At 42.8% G+C, this 19,760-nt stretch overlaps 2 protein-coding genes across 2 annotated transcripts in view; one reads left to right on the forward strand and one right to left on the reverse strand.

Moving 5' to 3' along the window:
* Window positions 1–439: 439 nt before the first annotated feature.
* EXOSC3 (exosome component 3) lies at window positions 440–6,289 on the reverse strand. Its single transcript, XM_074207860.1, has 4 exons — window positions 5,829–6,289; window positions 3,744–3,893; window positions 1,897–2,048; window positions 440–787 (listed from the first exon to the last, which is right to left on the reverse strand). The coding sequence occupies exons 1-4, from the start codon at window positions 6,138–6,140 to the stop codon at window positions 586–588; spliced, it is 816 nt and encodes a 271-aa protein (XP_074063961.1). The 5' UTR covers window positions 6,141–6,289; the 3' UTR covers window positions 440–585.
* A 315-nt stretch (window positions 6,290–6,604) lies between these two features.
* LOC141498919 (uncharacterized) overlaps window positions 6,605–19,760 on the forward strand; it is a 30,523-nt gene continuing 17,367 nt past the window's right edge. Inside the window, exons 1-3 of the mRNA XM_074201959.1 lie at window positions 6,605–6,854; window positions 8,791–8,968; window positions 9,018–9,288. Of these exons, the coding sequence (XP_074058060.1) occupies window positions 6,605–6,854; window positions 8,791–8,968; window positions 9,018–9,288 (699 nt within the window). The remainder of the gene's footprint in view (window positions 6,855–8,790; window positions 8,969–9,017; window positions 9,289–19,760) is intronic.

A 19,760-nucleotide genomic window follows, 5' to 3' on the forward strand; every position in this document is an offset into this window, starting at 1 on the left:
AGTGCCTCAAACTAGAGAACTCATATCCTTGATGGCAGCTTTCATTCACCTGCAATAACTATGTGCTGTGAAAATGAAGAGGAAAGCAGGGAGGGGAGGAAAGGAAAGGGCCAAGGCAGTAGGGTAAAAAACAGCACACAACAGGGCTGGATACAGCAAAGCCAAAAACACTTGTTAACAACTGACGTACATTCACAAGTTCTGTGTTTTCAGTTTCAAAAAAGGAGGAAATATGTCAGGTGGCAGAAATGGTAAATGCAGGGTTGGCGTTCATTCTTCCCTATTCCCTCCCAACCTCAAATTTATGCTTGCTCTTTGTGAACCACGTCCTCTTGGGCCTGGCTCTACCTAGCTGAATTTGGATTGGCTATTTGACTGGGGGGGGGGGTATCCCTTCTGATAATGACTTTTCTAATGGCTTTCTTACTAATAAAAAAAATTTCAACAAAACATTTTTATTGTACGTTATTTTAAGGTACTGGTGAGAAGGAAAGGTTTCATCTGAAGATGAAAAATTATAAAATCATCAATGTTATTACTGGTTCATATCATAATCCATATAAGGAATGAAGTAGAGAAGCAACATCAACTTTCTGACAACCTAGAAAATATTTGCTTTCTTTGATCTGTTGTCATGTGTTCGCAGGCTTCCAAAACATTTGCCAGAATTAAAGTCTGTTGAATAGTTCTTGCTTTTACCCATATTCTTCCATTCATTCCAAATACTATTTCCAGTGGGTAGAGTTTTCCTATCTCTTGGATAATTTCACATTCAGGAGCTAACAGTCTGTGGGATTAGAGAAATAAATGATGTTAAAAAGTGTAAGTCAAAGAAATATCCCAAATTTCTCTCTGCTTTCAGTTATATAAACTACAAAAATTACATGTATTATGTTTTTTCTTCCCCTAATCAATCCTTGTCCCTCCCTCTTCCATTTCAGAATCATGTGAAAAGTATCTGGTTAAAAGAAAGTCAACCCCCGACATTTCACCAACTTTGCAGCAAAAACCATAGTTCTACAAAATAAGGAGGCTGGATCAGATGATCTCTGAAATTCCTTCTAGCTCTAAATGTAGAACTCTCTTCCTTTTTAGTTCCCAGAATGCTTTAGATGCATAAATACTCTAGAAAACTCACTTTTTAATATGTTAATCGAGCCCACAGATATTCTGAATACCTACAACAATGCACTCATTATCTTCCTAATAATTGAATTTAGCTGATTATGGATGCTATCGCCCCCCCCCCAAAAGACATAATGACAATAATTTATACAGCACTTTTAAAGTATACAAAGTGATTTCTCCACAATAACCACGGGAAAGAGGTAGTCTAATGATTATGCCTGCTGATGAAAAGAGTAGACATCAGAGTTCAGAGAGATGAAGGGATTTGCTCAGACCACCATAGTCAGTTATCAGAGTAGGGATTCTTTTGTTCAATGTTTAGGAAGAATTAATTCTTTCAATCCATCATGACACCACTTAAGAGTCTTCATAATACCACAGAATAGCAAAATGGTATTTAGAAAATTATATAGTGGTATGTAAATTTTAGGCAACATTATTACGAAAAGAGCTTCTTGTGAAGCTATAGAAAATTTAAATCAGGATTGAAACATTTAGAGTTATCTAGCAGGCTAGATACTTATTAATAGCCCATATCAAGAAGAAGATAAACTGTTATGCAGTCATAGACTAAACAATGTACCAAACCCTTAAACTAAGTGAAAGTCAGAGACACTTAAATTTTGTCTTTAAATTATGTACTGAAATTTCCATTTATTTAACCCTGAAGGAAAAATTTCAGATTACAAATGCAAAATAAAAATTCAAACAGGTCATTTTTCCCTGCAAAGTATATGGAAAGTAAGAAGACTGGGCTACAGTACTTACTTTCTGATTAAACCCAGTGTCACCTTAAACAACAGGCCATCTTGTCCAATTACACCCATTCCATTTGCTCTTCCATTGCTATCAATACAGACCATCTCTGGTTCCATGTCTTTATTGGCAACAACAAACTGGCCATAAATGAGATCTCCCACCTAAAATAATATTATGTGATGAGATATAAGGCAGTTCAATCCCAGCAATCTGCTTTTTGGCTGCTATTCCCTATCAGTCACAGCTAGCTAATGATAAATTCAACAAGTGTTTATTAAGCACTAATATTAAGACAAAACAACAGTTGATGACTTGTAGGCTAATGAATATGAAGACCTGCTGGCAAAGTGTTGGTGATTGATGGACATTTTCCTTAGCCAATCACAAAATTTCCCCACTTTTAGAATTGATCAACCATGGAATTATACCACCTCATTCTATTTCTAGTATTCCCAGATGACTATAAAAGTTATTCTTCCTCAAGCAGAAGGGTCCCAGACTATGAGGAAAGTCCTAGACCCAACTGGTTAGGAAACTGCATGTTCAGAGCTCTAAGTGTCTCTTGTACAGATTAAAGTTTTGTGGCCCACACAAGATTGTGAGGCCCTTAAATATCTAACAGAAGTCTATATTTTGTCCTATAGGCAGCAGAGAAGCATTGTGTTTTAGGAAGGTCAGCCAGTTCAGGTAACTTCTGGGTCTGGGTGATCTGATACCCATAGTTAGGTGCTTCAGTCTATACATCTAGACCTCAGGGCCACTTTGAAGTCATGGAAAGTTAACAAATCACTCTTCCATAGGAGTTCCTCAAACTGGACGGGCTGCATGAATCCAGAAAACACCTCAAGGTTCATTCTTCCAATCAAAACCAACAGGTATTTATTAAATGCCAAATCCTTAAAACAGGTAAAGGGACTGCCCCGATATATCTGGAATTACTGGATAAGGGAATTCTCTCTAGCAATACAATTGGGCCCTTGTTTAGCAACCTCAGTTTTGGGGGGGGGGTTGTTTTTTGGGGTTTTTTGCAAGGCAATGGGGTTAAGTGACTTGCCCAAGGCCACATAGCTAGGTAATTATTAAGTGTCTGAGCCCGGATTTGAACTCAGGTACTCCTGATTCCAGGGCCAGTGCTCTAATCTACTTTTCCACCTAGCCACCCCTGCAACCTTAGTTTTAGAAAGTTCCCTAGAACACCAAAGTGTTAAGTGATTTGACCAGGAACATAACTCTCAGTATGTCAGAGGTAGGATTTGACCCCAGATCTTCCTGGTTCCAAGGCTAGCTCTATATTTACCAAAGCTGTTACTGCAGGTAAATTTCAGGGTGGCAAATCTGCCTGCATCAAAATAATTTTTGCAGCAGGGTTTCAGTTCTCCACCCTAATCCCAAAGTGGGCAACTTAAAGAAAATTCCTAACTAAACAACAAATACACATTTATTGCTTTCACAATTACACGTAGAAGGAATGAATGTGACCTGTGCTACTTGAAGAGTCAGATTTTTAGGGAATGTAAGGCAGCAAGTCATGGTGCTCATTTAGGGAGAGAGATTTCTGTGATTTAACACTTTCCCATACTGCCCTCTTCGGCAGAAGAGCTGAAACAAATGAGGGAAAAGAAGCTAATTACAGAAGTCTTAAACAGGTCTAATAAACACACTAGCTGAACAAATGGGTAAAACCATGGTGCAGGGGTGACATTGACTTCAGAACTCAGTTCTTTCAGATAAATGGAAGAGGGGGACAGGAGAGGGGAACAAGCATTTATTAAACACCTAGTAATGTACCAGGCAATGTACAAATATCTAATGTGATCTCATGATTTGATGTCACAATACAAAAAAGAACCTGTTACCTGCACATTTGGTCTGTTTCTTTTGGTTGCTCCTTCAAATGCCAAGTAAGACAGAGAAGCTGGTTCACTTCCTCCAACATCAACCTTGAATAAGTCACCAGATTTAGCAGTCACAATGCCTATCACATGGTCTCCTTTCACAGGGACATACTGAAAGAGAAGTCATAAAACATAAGCATATAGACACCTGAAAATAGAAAAAAATTTCACCAGCAAGCCCTGCCAATAGATTTTTACATTTCTACTTTTTTTTAACATTCTATATAGCCTTTACTCTTTAAAAAATTTTTTTAATAAATATTTTGTTTTCCAATCACATACAATAGTAGTTTCTATCTTTTTTCTGTAAGGTTTTGAATCTTACAATTTCCCCCCTTCCCTCCCCCCAACAGAAGGCAGTCTGATAATGTTTACATTGCTTCCATGCTATACATTGATCAAAACTGATACATTTCTCCTTTTAGAAAGTATATTTTAACATTTCAGTATCAATATTATTTTATAAATATTTGTCTAAATATGTAAGCTGCTTTAGGGCTGCAATTTAATTTTTGGCCTTTGGATCTACAAGCAAATTCATGAAGGTCCTAGATAGCTGCACAGAACAGGCAGTCAGGGAAGAGAACAACTGCACCAATCAGATCCCACAGATTCCACAGGTGAGAATACACAGCACTCGGTCCAGGGCCCTGCACATAGTAAACAAATTAATATTTGTGGAATTATGAATTCCAGATATAGGAAAATGGTACAAACCAATACAGAACAATCTCAACGATTAATTTCTTAATAACTGAATTTTGCTTCAAAGATCTCAAACTTGAGAGATTTATCCACTAATTTTATCCATTCAATTTAATTAACAGTACCTAGGAAGCACATAGGAAGGATATGGAAAGCTTTTAACAAGTGTTTAGTTTATTCATTCCATTCACCAAACAACGAGGCACAGACACTGACAGATAAGAATTACCTCTGCATTTGTGGAGTTTTCAGTGTAGCAAAAGGGTATCCCATGTACAACTATAATTAAACTAATGACCAGGCACTTCTATCCTAATTGATCATTTTGCTCCTAGTCTCTCCCATCAACAATACATCCTCAATGTTCTCTTTCACCTCAAATATTCTTGGATGTTTATGTTAATTTCTTTTACCCCATCACCCCACAATCTTTATGGAATGTATGACTTTGCTTCATGTCTCAAGATATTATTTTGATTTTTTTAAGGGAAAGAACTTGTGATTTGTCTCTATTTTCTCTAGCATAATGACTTGTACACAGTAGGCACTTATATATTTGAACTGAACATGCATTATAAACAAAATGTTAGGTCAAGGAGAGAGGAGACTTAATCGAGTGGGAAGTGGAGATATTGCAGAAAATCCTTCAATAAGTACTTGTGACTGGAGATAACAAAAACAAAAAATTAAATAGTCCCTGTCTTCAAGAACATATAACTGACCAAGAAAGGTTTTAATACAGGAAGGTGCAGAGTTGGAGAAGTGAGGGTAAAGGTCCGGTTTCAGGCCCTAGCAAAGGTAGGACAGTAGAGAATAGGCAATAAGTAGTGAGGTGGTGTCAGTCTTTGGAGCTTCATTCTGTAGTCCGCTAGGTGAGGGTGTGGGGGGCAGAGGGCACATGATGCCCCAACACAGAGGACCGGGGCAAGAAGGCCTATTCTGATAGTCCCATGTGTGGGATACTATAGCTTTCTGGTTAATGATGGAAATACCTTGTAGAGCTAACAAGAGACAATGAAAGTGTGTGTGTGCGCGCATGTATGTGTATATATATGTGTGTGTGTGTGTGTGTATAGATATATAAAATACCTCTAGCCCGGCTAAATCACTGGGCTCAAAGAACGGCATCTTACCAAGAGCCTGGAGGCCGCGGAGCCCAAACCTGCGACTTGACAATTAAGGAGAAAACTGACAACTAGGAGGGCCGGGTTGCCGGCGCGGCCGCGCATGCGCGCCAGGGAAGGTGGTCCAAGACGCCATGTGCGCCCCCCCCCCCCGGGCCGGCCGCGCCCCCGCGCCCCCCCCCCCGGGCCGGCCGCGCCCCCGCGCCCGCTCACTCACGCGCTTCTGCTGGGAGTCCACCCAGTACACGCCGCCGCCGCCGCCGCCGCCGCCGCCGCCCGGCTCCTTGTGGCGCAGCCGGCCGCACTTGGTCACCAGCAGGCGGTCCCCGCAGCGCCGCAGGCCCGGCCCGCACACCACGCGGGCGCGGGGCCGCACCACGGCCCCCAAGCGCAGCATCTGCTCCGCCGAGCCCTCGCTGCCCGGCCCCGCCGCCTCGGGCAGCAGCAGCTCCTCCCCGGGCAGGACCACCTGCCCCAGCACGGTGCGCGCCGCCCGCGCGGCCGGGCCGGGACCTGGGCCGGCCGCCATGGCTCGGCCACCGCCTCCGCCGCGCCTCCTAGAGCGGCCCCTGCAGTCCGGGGAGAGGGGCGGATGGACGGGCCCCGCGGCCGCCCCTTCCTCCGCAGCCCCAGGAAAACGCGCCTCTGCCCCGCCCCTTCCGCGAGGGGCCCGCCCCTTCCGCGAGGGGCCCGCCCCTTCCGCGAGGGGCCCGCCCCTTCCGCGGAGGCGGGGCGCTCTCTCTCCCGTGATAGGACCACGGCGTTGGCCCCGCCCCGGAGTCCCGCCCTCCTCCGGCGGTTCTACTCCACGTGACATGGCCCCGCCCCTCCCAGGCTCTGCCATTGACAGCCCACGTGCGTAAAGGAGCCATAGGGCGCTCGGCCCAAAGCTCCGCCCCTTCCTGTCTCCGGGGCACGTGATAAGTGCTGCCGCCCCTCCACCGAGGCTCCATGCTGGCTCGGCCCCTCTCATCCTGAACCCCAACTCCGAGGATGGCAGAGGAACAGCCCTGCCCCCACAGCTCCACCTTTCGGGGGGACCCGAGAGCAGTCCCGGGCCCTCCTCTCCCCGTCCTGAGTAGAGGAGGCGGCGGAGCCCTGAACTACACCCCCCCCCCCCCGCCTGCCTTTTCCCGGGGTTCCCTTCTGGCCCCGCCCCCAACGTACGCCAACGCCCCTCTCCATCTCGGCCCCGCCTCTCCGAGCCGCCCCGCCCACCCCGTCCAGAATCGAATGGCCCCGAGTCAGGGCTGGCCCCTGGGTTTTCTCCAACTACCCCCTGCGCCCAAAGTGTTCTAAGGATTGGATTTAAAAAAAATTTCTTTTACAAGGCAATGGGGTTAAGCGACTTGCCCAAGGCCACACAGCTAGGTGATTATTAAGTGTCTGAGGTCGGATTTGAACTCAGGTCCTCCTGACTCCAGGGCCCGTGCCGCCTAGCCGCCCCAGTGTGGGACTTTTCTGAGAGCAATAAAGACTTCTCTGTTTTTATGGGATCATAGGGAGACATCTTAGATGGCACTTTTGGGGAATCATCTAGTTCAACTCATTTAATTTTGTTTTTATTTTGAATCTAACCCTCTACTTTTGCTTCTCTGCGAGTGAGACTTCTTTTCTACAAATTAAAAAAAAATCATCAAACAAAATTAAAAACACATGCAACTGGGGCGGCTAGGTGGCGCAGTGGACAGAGCACCGGCCCTGGAGTCGGGAGGACCTGAGTTCAAATTCGCCCTCAGACATTTAAGAATTGCCTGGCCCTGTGACTTTGGGCAAGCCACTTAACCCCATTGACTTAAATAAATTTAAAAAAAAGAAAAAAAAACATACAACAGTTAATTCCTATGTTTCTCCATTTCTCCTTAAAACATTTTACAAAGGAAATTGAGACCCAGAAAGGGAAAGTGGCTTGTTCATTGGCATCCCAGTAATAAATAATTCAGATATACTTCATATGACCATATCCCAAGTTTCTGACTCCAAACCCTGGGTTCTTGCCTCTACACTGTCTCTCATCAGCAAAGAGCTCTGTCTCCTGAAAGGAAAACTTTGACTATGATAACTAAATTTAGCTCTTATTTTTCTACAAATTGCTTTATAAACAATGATTATAAAATAATAAACAAATCAGTATATAAATCAGTAATAATTTCTACATTCTCAGAAATTCAGAGTCCTGGATTGAAACAGTTCCAACTTCTGAGGTATATAACCATAGACACACACACACACACACACACACACACACACAAACACACAGCAAAATAATTCAAGGAACTAAAAACAGACAATTTTTTTAAATCATTTATACCCTTAACTGAAACTAGCAAGTGGCTGAGGTCACACATAATGATCTCAGGTCTTGCTGACTCCAGATCCAGTATTCTATTACCGCTCAAAAAAATAATTTCATTTACAGACACAAATAAGTTGTTCAAATTTCATAGAATTTAAAAGCTTTTGCATAAAGTAACTGTGGCTAAAATCAGGAGAAAAGATGGGAGAAAAAGTTTTGCATTAGTTTTTTTTTTTAAATGTGGACATAGAAATTGCCCCTGCTCTGGAAATCAGCTGTAACTTGTTTTAAGAGTTGTTTGAGGGGTGGCTAGGTGGTGCAGCAGATAGAGTACTGGCCTTGGAGTCAGGAGTACCTGAGTTCAAATCCGACCTCAGACACTTAATAATCAGCTAGCTGTGTGGCCTTGGGCAAGTCACTTAACCCCATTGCCTTGAAAAATCTAAAAAAAAAAAGAGCTGCTTGAGGCACTGAAATCAAGTGCTTTGTCTATGATCACACACGCTAGCTTCAAACTTCATAAAAGTAAAGATCTAATGGGGAGTGAATCTTTTGTATTCTTCTGCCCAGCGGACAGAGGGGTACACTCAGAATCAGCAAGATCTGAGTTTTTTCAGACCTTCATCAAACGTGTGACCCAGGGCAATCAATCTTTCCCAAAATCCCTCTTCTGTAAAGTGGGGATAGCGCTTCAAAGAAAGTATTTTGCAAACTTTAAAGCACTATGTAAATGTTAGTGTTCCTGACTCCAAGGCCAGCTTTCTATTCATGCGATAGTATTGTTTCTTCTGCTCTTAATAACTTATCATTTTATAATTTTCCTTTGTCGCTTTCCACTGCTTCTCACGTCTGCAACACCTCTGATGAAGTCTGACTTCCAAAGTCGGTGAAGTGACCAACATCTACAAGACACAAACGACGGCGGAAAAGATAAGCAGCCCCAAGAGAAGAGTTTTCCAGGCGGCGTTGCTTCTCCCGCACGCCCACAGACCACAGACGGGACGGAGCCCCTCGGGAGAATACAAACACGCTGTTCCCAAATGGCTCCGGCGCCCACAAGCGCCCGTCCTTGCTAAAAGTCTAAATTCCGGGAACCCCGGGGCCCCGCAGCCGCGCTGGGGGTCGGGGAGCCGGCGGAAGGTGCCTGCCTTGCTCGGTCTCACCTCGGGGTCCGGGAGGGAGCCGGGGAGCCGGGGGCGGGCGGGGGCGGGGCCGGGGGCGGGGCCCTCCCGGGGGCGGGGGTTATAGGGCCGGGCCCGCGGCCGCCTCTCAGTCTTCCTGCCGCCTTCCTCCGCGCCGGCCGGGCCGGGCGGGAGCCGAGCCGCCCGGGCCGCTCGTCATGGGGCTCCTCCTTCGCCTTCTGCGCCCTGGGCTGGGTGCGGTGAGTCGGGGGCCCGGGGGCCCGGGGGGAGCGCCGGGCGGGGAGGGGGCGTCGCGTGGGGCCGCGGGGAGGAGGGGGCAGGGGCGCCGGCGGCTCCGTCACGGTCACGGCCCCGACCCCGCGCCCCGCGCACGGACACCGACACGCGCGCGCGTGCGCAGACGCACCGGCGTGCACGCGCGCCCGAGTTGTGGCCAACTCCCCCCCCCGAGCGCGCCGCCGCTGACTGCACGGGGGGGGGGGGGGGGGGTCCTCTGCTGCCGCGGGGCCGGCTCCTCCGGGCTAGGCGGGCCGGGGCCGGGCGGGGCCGGGGCCGGGGCCGGGGCCGGGGCCGCCGCCGCCGCCGCCGCTCAGCTGCCTGGATCCTCCCCGGACCCCCCTGCCCTCAGTGCCAGAACTACTTGGTGAAAGGAGGACGTGATCGTTTCTCCTTCCTTTTTTTTTTTTAGAAAGATTTTTTTTTATTTTGAATTTTACAACTTTCGCCCCATTCTTGCTTCCCTCCCCCCACAGAAGGCGGTTCGTTAGTGTTTACATTGGTTCCATGGTGTACATTGATCCAAATTGAATGTGATGAGAGAGAAATCATATCCTTAAGGGAGAAACATAAAGTATAAGAGATAGCAGAATTACATAATAGTATACTTTTTTTTTTTCTAATTTGACGGTAGTAGTCCTTGGTCTTTGTTCAAACTCCACCGTTCTTTCTCTGGACACAGACGGTTTTCTCCATCGCAGATAGCTCAAAATTGTAGCACTGACGGAACGAGCAAGTCCAAGGTTGAGCATCCCTCCCATGTTGCCGTTAGGGTGTACAGTGTTCCTCTGGTTCTGCTCATCTCACTCAGCATCAGTTCATGCAAATCCCTCCAGGCTTCCCTGAATTCCCATCCCTCCTGGTTTCTAATAGAACAATAGTGTTCCATGACATCCATATACCACAGTTTGCTAAGCCATTCCCCGATTGAAGGACATTTACTTGATTTCTAATTCTTTGCCACCACAAACAGGGCTGCTGTGAACATTTTTTGTACTTGTGATGTTTTTACCCTTTTTCATCATCTAGTATTGCTCGGTCAAAGGGTATGCACATTTTTGTTGCCCTTTGGGCATAATCCCAAATTGGCTCTCCAGTCTCCCTTCCTTTTTAATAAGCTTTTTCCCTCTTCAAACCTTAAAACCTTTTACAAATGCCTGGGATTCTATTATAGAGGAAACTGGCTCTCAAAGAAGGGGGTAAGGGTTAAAATTCAGTTGGAACTGGTACTATTTGTCCACAAACACAAACATAGGAAGGATACTGTGCGTTCTATACTCCAAGAAGATATCTAATTTGGTTCTCACAATAGCCCTTTGGGGTAGTTGCTGTTTTACCCATTTAACAGAAACTTGTATTGCAGTTTCTTTAACAGATGTTAAATGACTTGCCCAAAGTCACATGGCTACCTAAGGTCAGACTTGAACTCACATCTGTCCTTACTCCAGACCTGTCCCCTGCCCTACCTAGCTGCTTCCAAATTCAGTCCCATCACATCTGCGGGTTCTTTTCAGTGCCCGAGGATAGAGTGGGTGATGTGAAAGACATAATTTTTTTGGGGGGAAGGGGGACTCAGACCTGTTTTCCTCAGGATAAGGAGCTCCTAGTGAGGAACTTTTCCCTGGGTAGGTTGGGCCATTTTTTTTTAATCTATACTCAGAGAGGCAGCATGAGGAATAGACTGTGTTTCCGACTTGGGATTTTGACCCTGCCAGTGCAAACAGGGACCCATTATTTCACTGTTTCTGGATTCAGTTTTCCCTTCAGTAATATAGAAATGATCAACTGGCTTCTTGGTCATTGCACCCAGATGGTTCCAGAGGAGAAAGTGAGACTTTTGCACAGCCCTCCCTCACTTAAATCCAATTCACTTGCATATCATGGCATCACCTCTTCAAAGGACAATAATGCCTCTATATAAGTTTAATACAGTATTTTACTCATATTGCCTTGCTTATCTTTTTTTCCTTCTGAATTTCCTTTTACTCTCTTCTGGTTTTTAAAAATGTTTCATTGATGCCCTTTTCTTTCTGTTTTTTTTTTTTTGCATCATTAATCACCCCCAAAAGCCCTCCCTTATTACAAATAAATATGCTCAAGTAAAAGAAATCTATAGATTGGCCATGTCTGAAAATATATATTTGTGTCCTTTACCTCTAGCCCATCATCTGTTAAGGGGAGGGAAGCATGTTTCATGATCTGGTGAGGTTAGTAATGCATTGATCAGAGTTCATAAGTCTCTCAAAATTGTTCTTCATTGTAATGTTACACTTCATTTTATACAAGTTCATGTTCTTTTCATATTTTCTTACAATACATATGATCTGTTTACATTCATATATAATTTGTTAAGTTAATCAGTGAGTATATCCTTAATTTCCAGTTTTTGGGTACAACAAAAAGTGCTTTCTCTGAATCTTCTTTCATTGATCACTGTGCCTAGTAGTGATACTATTGTCAGGTTAGAAGTTATGCCCAGGGGGCGGCTAGGTGGCACAATGGATAGTCAGGAGTACCTGAGTTCAAATGTGGCCTCAGACTCTTAATAATTACCTAGCTGTGTGGCTTTGGGCAAGCCACTTAACCCCATTTGCCTGCAAAAAAAAAAACCCTAAAAAAATTATGCCCAATTTAGTGATATTTTTGTGGGGGGAGTGCAATTCCAAATTCCTTTCTCAAACAGCTGTAGGAATTCATAGCTCCCTGAACAATGTATCAGAAAAGTTGTAATGTTTAGCAATCTCATGGTTTAAGGTAGAGTTTTAGTTATGTTAATTTGCATTTCTCCTATTAGTGATTTGGTTAATGGGTTCATAGGTTCATATATTGGTTCATAAGTTGGTTGATAAGTTTGCATGTCTTCTGAGAAATCCATATTCGCATCCTTTTGGCCATACATCTTACTATGCACCTTTAATCTATTACCTCTGATAAGAGGTGGAAAGCATGTTGTATCTATCATCTGGTCTCTGAAGTCATGCTTGGTCATTTCATTTTTAAAATTTCATTTTTTTTATCGACAAAATTCACTTTCTCTTTTCCTGCCCATGCCAATCAAAACAAATTCTACATTGGTCCTGTACAAAAAATAAAGAAAAAAAGTCTTATTATGTACTGAGTTATCCACCTCAGGAACTAGATAGCAAATTGCTTGTGGAATTGTGTTTATTCAATGTTCATTTTTCTCTATCCTTGGTTTTTTAACATCTGGGCTAGATCTCAGGTTCTCTGCCCTGAGCCTAATCATAGGTTCTTATTTATCTTTTCATTCTTTTGAAATTATCTTCCCTGTCCTACCCTTTAGTTAGAATTTGTTTTGTGTAAGACTACCCATTCTTAATCTTAATTCTTAATTTGTTCAGAAACCCAGAGTGTCTTCCCCTCCCAGACTGATTTTTTTTTTTAACGAGATAAAAGAGGCCATTTTCTGCCTCATTTCTTACCTGGCTTTAATCTTTCAATGGGCATTGCCTCAATCAACCTGAAACTTGTTAAAGACTTTAAGAAGGCCAAGATCTCCTACTGCATCCAGGGTCAACTCCACTTATCCTGATTCACATCTGGCCAATGAACTCAGATGACTCTGGAGGAAAAAGTGAGTCTGGGGACTTTGTGCAGCCTCCTCTCACTTAAATCCAATTCACTTGCATGTCTTGGCATCACCTCCCTGATTCATGGTACTCTTTAAGAACAAAATGACAAACTACAACAATTCAGATGGCATGAGTCAAGTGTTCTCTGCTCCCCCTTGCCCTTCCTTCTTTTGTACAGCCTTCTGTTTGCACTCTCAAATTATGAGATCACTTTTCCCACCCTTTTTCTCTTTCCTCCTCTTTATTTTTTTCTTTTAAGATCATGGAAACACAAAAAACACAATCCCAGGTCCTCATTCTTACTAGACAACCCAGTATCTCCCTTGGTGATAATTAGGGTTTTGTGAAGACACATGTATCATTTCCCCATATTAGAATGTAAACAATGCATCTTTGTTTAGTAAAGGGAAAGGAATAAGCATTTATGGAGCACCAACCTATCTATGGTATGTGCCAGATGATGGGTTAGAGGTTTTTACAAATACTATCTCATTTAATCCTTTAAGTTTATGGTTATCTTTAGTTCTTTATGATTAGTTATATTTTATATTTGTCAAAGAAACTCCCCTTTTAACTGTTTCACTTTTAACTTAAATAAAATTTAATTAATTTATTTCATTTGTGTGAAATCTTTTTTAGCTTCTTTTTTATGTGTTCAGTCCCCAATTAGATGAGTCCTTTGGATGACAGTCAGCAAGTCATTCCTTCTTTACTTCTAGTCCCTCTGTTAAAGGAAAGGAAGTGGGGGGAGTTAATGATAGCACCAAGGACATGAACAGCCTAGGTGACTAGGTGACTTAGTGTAAGATATTTCTAATAGTTCATCTATACTTTATGTATGAATTTTGTAAGGCTGTCCCAGATATTAGAGTGAGGGCTCAAATCTTCTTGGAGACAGTAATATATAGGGAATCTCGATTCTATCATTTACTCTTATCTTGCTGCCTTAGTAAATGTTTCATAATGAGCTGGGAATCGAAAATATCTCATTACCTAATGACCAACCTTCCAGTGAAGAGTTTCTTTGCATTTAGGCAAGCTGGGCCTCAGGGTCATGGACCTAAACTCTAGTCCAATCAAGGCTGTCCTTGAAATCTTTCCAGCTTGACAGGACCTGTTGTCCAGGCTTATGGGCTACTGGTGATTGCCTCTGGGAAACCAAGGTCACTGTCCATCATGATTAGGACTTTAGTTCTATAAACACAACAGTCGATCTATAAACTTGTTTGATAGTCTCAGGACATTTTGTCACTAGTGTTCTTTCTTCTTGGAAAAGCAAATTGAGTATGTGTATATATACTCATTGTGCACTCATTCAGTCCTATCCTACTCCAGTGACCCTGGGGACCCCACGGTTTTCTTGGCAAAGATAATAGAGTTTGGCGTTTGCTTCAACAGTGGCAAACCATGGGTTGCTATGGTTATGCAGTTTGTGGGCAGGGATTTGAACTCAGTTCTTCCAGATCCCAGGCTCCTCCCTTGTTCTACCTGAGTCACCTAACTGCCTGCTTGCTTTGTCCTAGTGAATTGTTTATCTAACTGATAAGATCTAAAGATGAGTTAATCTTTAAATCTAGGTTGTTTGAGGTAGGATGTACTGAAGTTACATTAATTAATCAATCAACATTTTTAAACTTCCTTTGTGCACACTCTGCCTAGTTATTGAGGAGGGTTGGTAGGGGCAGGGCCTGAGGGAGGGGAAAAGACACAAATACATGTACAGTTTTTTTTTTTTTGAGACCTGCCCAGGGTCACACAGTTAGTACAGATGTCAAGGTCTGATTTGAACTCAGATCTTCCTGACATCATGTCCTATCCACGCCACTATCTGCCCTTAACATGTACAATATTATATGCTGAGCAAGTGTTCCCTGAGAGGGAAGATTATGAGATCTAGTACAGTAAACACATACTAAAAATGAAATGATACAATATAAATGACACAAATATTTTTCAGTAGCAGCATATGGCCTAGTTGATAGAGAAATCTGGCCTTAAAAATCAGTAAGGACTTGGGTTCAAGCTCCTGATGCAATGGCTCTGACCCTGGGCAGGTCACTTACTAAGATTATGTATTGTAGAGAGGCTGTGAAGGCAGTGTGTTCTGGGGAGCGTGACCCCCCAAATAAATCCTCACACTCTTTTCTCCCATCCTTGATGGTTTCACCAGCCCAGCTTGTTGTTTACTTCTTCCCAGCTGTTGTTTACTCACCATCTTGTTGCTTCTCCAAAGAAAGTAACCTGTGAACTTTTTGTAGTAACCTGTGAATTAAAATTTAAGCTTTTTCTCACTTCTTGAGTCAGAGCTGTAAATTCTTTACCAAACAACTCACACAAATCCTTAACCTTGCCCTCCCTGAAGCCCATTTCTCCCTCCTCTCTTCAATCAAATCTCCCTTTTCTCTCCTAAATTGTGATTCTGGTAGAAGAGCAGGGTAGATAACATGTGAGAGGATGAAGTGGAAAGAACATTGGACTTAGGAGCAGAAAATTCCTGACTCTGAGTCCTGCCTCTCACCAGAGACCTATGACCAAGGACAAATCCCCATAGCTTTTCTATGTTTCTTCATCTATAAAACAGGGAGACATATCTATATCCATATAGAGATAGCTATCTTTGGATTACTTTGAAAATTAAATGAGATAATATATTTAAAGAAGATCATTACATCGGGGAGATGATGCAGGTGAATTGGATCTGAGTGAGGGGGTGCTGTGCTAAGGCACCAGGCTCACTTTATCCTCAGGAACCATCTTGGGTCCTGTGGCCAGAGCCAGAACAGGAGGAATAGAGATGGCAAGGTCACACAGCTAGTAAGTGTCTGAGGCAGGATTTGAACTCAGGTACTCCTGACTGCCCCAAAAGACAATTAGTGGAGAGAAGCAGCAGAGACCTGGACCAGAGATTGGATTTAGAGGTTGAGAAAGTGAGAAGTCAAAGGTAATGCTTAAATTTGTAATCTGGATGATGGGGAGGATGATGGGTACCCTCAACAGATGATGGGTACCCTCAACAGAAATATGAATTTAGGAGGATAGGAAGGCTTTGGGAAAATTATAATATATTGGACATGTTAAGTTTGATGTATATGAGGTGATGAAAAATGCTATCCATATTCAGAGAAAGAACTGATTGAGTCTAAATGTTGATTGAAGCATTTTTTCTATTTTTTGTGTTTAAAAGTCTGTTTCTTCTTTTCATTGGACTAATATGGAAATATTTTACATGATTACACATATATAACCTATATCAAATTGCTTACCCTCTTCCATGGTGGGGGGGTAAGGGAGAAAACTCAAAATATTAAAAAAATGAATGTTTAAAATTGTCTTTACACATAATTGGGAAAAAAATAAAATATTAAATAAAATGAACCTTAACACATACACCACACAACACACAAAAAATATATGAGACATCCAGTTTGAGATGTCTAATAGGCAGTTGGAAGACTGTAACAGAGGTCAGGGCTGAATAAGTGGATTTGAGAGTAACTGGGCTAGAGCTATTAGTCATACTTTGTTATAATTAGGTATAATCCTTCAAGGAGATCAGAAAAAGTGTAGGTAGAATTCTAGGCTTAAAATTCTAAGAAGTCAGGGGCGGCTGGGTGGCGTAACGGAGGAGTACCTGGGTTCAAATCCGGTCTCAGACACCTAATAATTAACCTAGCTGTGTGGCCTTGGGTAAGCCACTTAACCCCGTTTGCCTTGCAAAAAACCTAAAAAAAAAAATTCTAAGAAGTCAGCTCAAGAGGAAAGGAAGAAGAAATACAGACCATCTCATGGATCAAGCAGTGGAGAAGGTCTAAAAAGAACCATGGGGCTGCACTTGCAATTCAGTCCAATTCAACAAAAACTTAATTTGCATACAAAAGAGTGGCCTGGCCCTTTAAGAATAGTATCAGGAATCGCCTCCTTCTCCATCTTTTTAAATCTTTTTGGATACAGACCCAGTAGTGATGTTTCTGATTCAGTATATGTGCACATTTTTATAACCCTTTGGGCATAGCTAAATTGTTCTCCATAATGGTTGAATCCATTCACAACACTGTCAATCCCTCTACCATTTAACATATTCCTTTTCTGTCACATTAGCCAGAAAATAGGTATAAGGTGGTATCTCCCAAGTTGTTTTCCCTAATCATTAGTGATTTAGAACATAGCTTTGATTTCTCCTGAAAACTGCATATTCCCCTCCTTTGACCATTTATCATTTGGGAAACAATGACTTGTAGTTTTATAAATTTATCTCAGTTTTCTATATATTTGAGAAAAGAGGACTTTACAAGAGAAACTTGCTGAAAATTTTGCAGTGGTTATACGTAATCATAGTAAAGGGAATCAAGAAACATTTTATTATTGATAAATACCTAAACATCTAGATTGGTCTTGGGGAAAAAATTTTAAAATTTCAGTGTCAGCTTTCCTTCTTTTTTTAGGAGTTTGAATGTGGAATATTGCCATGTGCAATTATTGAATATAATTTTATTGAACTGTGATCTGAAAAGAATGTATTTAACATTTTTGATTTTTGTTTTGAGTTTTCCCTTTTTGTTATGAGGTTTGGAGGGAGAGAGGGGATAGAGCTGAGTATGTTTTGAAATGACAGACTATATTAATAACATTTTTGATAGGAAAAATAATTTTTGTTATTGATATTTTATTTTTCTAGTTACAAGTTTTTCAACATTCATCCACATGCATATTTATAAATTACATAATTTTCTTCCATCTTCCCTTTCTATTTCCCTCCCCTTAGTGACAATCTAGTGAACATTATACATTTTGTGTTTAACATGTTTACATTTTAGTCATTTTCTGTATGAGGAATTAGGACTAATGGAAAAGAAAGAACCATGAGATAGGAAGGAAAAACAAAAGAGAATTTTTAAAAAAGTGAACATAGTGTTCATTCAGATTTTGAAGTTTTTTTAATTTGTTGTTTTGTTTTCTTCTGGATGTGGGGTGGCATTGCCCCAGCTCTCTGAACTGCTGAGGAGCTGCATCCATCGAAGTTGGTCATCTCACAATGTTGCTGCTAATATGTACATTGCTCTCTTGGTTCTGCTCCTTTCCCGCAACATCAGTTCCTGTAATTCTTTCCATTTCTCTCTACAGTCCAACCAATTAAATTAAAAATTACTATTTGACTTTTATCACACCATTCATGAGTCAAACATTTTTCTTTCATTGTTTTTGAGGTTTAAAAAAACCCCCTTAGGGGGCAGAGCCAAGATGGTGACAAGAGCAGATCTTGTCTTGGGCACTCTCTCATAAAACTTCTAAACTAAGGACTGTAACTAAATTTTCGAGAGACAGAGCCCACAGAGGGACCCAGCGAGGCAGTTCTCCTACTCAAGGTAACCTGGAAAAGAACAGAAAGGCTCTGCTCCCCGGGGTCGGAGGAGCGGCCCGCCAGAGAGAGGGGTGGCCCGCCAGAGTGAAAGAACTTCAGCCTCCCAGAGGCAGCCCCAGGGCACTGGGAGCCGAGGCTCACAGCAGCGGGGGAGTCTCCTGAGCTGCACCCTGGGGAGCACCAGGCACAAAGTGGGGGAACAGCGGGGGACCTCTGCCAGAGCGAGCACGTGGAGCCCAAGCCCAGCCCTCAGGGCACACAGCAAGCAGCAGCTTGGCCAGGGCAGTCCCAGTCCAGGAAACTGAAGCAGGCGGAGCTGGTAAGCAGGAGCCTCCAGGGCATGAGCCCATTGAGCTGAGTGAGGGAGGGGAGTGGAGAGAGACTGCAGAGCTCTGTCCTCTGCCCCTGAAACAGGACTCTGGGGCTCTGACCACATTTAGATCCTGATTGCAGTCTAGGTCTCCCCATAGAACAGCAGGGTCTCCCCTACCTCAGCCCCATGGCAGAGGGGGGCGCTTATTCACAGACCAGGAGGGAGGACAGAGCCTCACACACTGAGACCCTTGTGGGAGTGTCCCAAAAGCTCAGGAAGCACCCCAAAACCAGGCCCAGGCTGGGAAAATGAGCAAGCAGAGAAACAAAAGGAACACCACTGAGAAATATGTTGCCTGTGAGCCCAAGAAGGATGAAAACACTCAATCTGAAGATGAGGAAGCACAAGCTCCTGCATCTAAAGACTCCAAGAAAAACAGAAATTGGGCTGAGGCTATGACAGAGCTCAAAAAAGACTTTGAAAATCAAATGAGGGAGTTAGAAGAAAAACTGGGAAAAGAAATGAGAGAGATGCAGGAAAAAACATGAAAATGAAGCCAGCAGCTTAGTCAAGGAAATCCAAAAAAATGCTGAAGAAAATAGCATGCTAAAAACCAGCTTAGGTCAAAGGATAAAACAGTTCAAAAAGTTATGGAGGAGAAGAATGCTTTAAAAAGCAAAATTGGCCAGATGGAAAAAGAGATAAGAAAACTCTGAGGAGAACAAATCCTTCAGACAAAGAATGGAACTCAGGGAGATTGATGAATTTACAAGAATCAGGGATCATTACTTCAAAACCAAAAAAATGAAAAATTAGAAGAAAATGTGAAACATCTCATTGAAAAAACAACTGATATGGAAAACAGACTTAGAAAAGATAATTTAAAAATCATTGGAATACCTGAAAGTCATGATCAGGAAAAGAGCCTTGACATCATTTTCAAAGAATTACTACTGGAAAATTGCCCTGATATTCTAGAAGCAGAGGGCAAAATAGAAATGGAGAGAATCCACCGATCCCCCAGAGAAAGAGATCCCAAAAAAACAACTCCTAGGAATATTATAGCCAAGTTCCAGAACTCCCAAGTCAAAGAGAAAATATTACAAGCAGCCAGAAGGACACAGTTCAAATATCGTGGAGCTGCAGTCAGGATCACACAGGACTTAGCAG

Source organism: Macrotis lagotis, chromosome X (assembly GCF_037893015.1).
Source record: "Macrotis lagotis isolate mMagLag1 chromosome X, bilby.v1.9.chrom.fasta, whole genome shotgun sequence".
NCBI classification, from domain to species: Eukaryota; Metazoa; Chordata; class Mammalia; order Peramelemorphia; family Peramelidae; genus Macrotis; species Macrotis lagotis.

Coding starts and splice junctions, on each gene's coding strand:
- EXOSC3 (XM_074207860.1), bottom strand. CDS start 6,140: ATGGCGGCCGGCCCAGGTCCCGGCCCGGCCGCGCGGGCGGCGCGCACC. Junction 3,894..5,828: donor TGGACTCCCAGCAGAAGCGC/GTGAGTGAGCGG, acceptor CTTCTCTTTCAG/TATGTCCCTGTGAAAGGAGA. Junction 2,049..3,743: donor GAAACAGACCAAATGTGCAG/GTAACAGGTTCT, acceptor ATATTATTTTAG/GTGGGAGATCTCATTTATGG.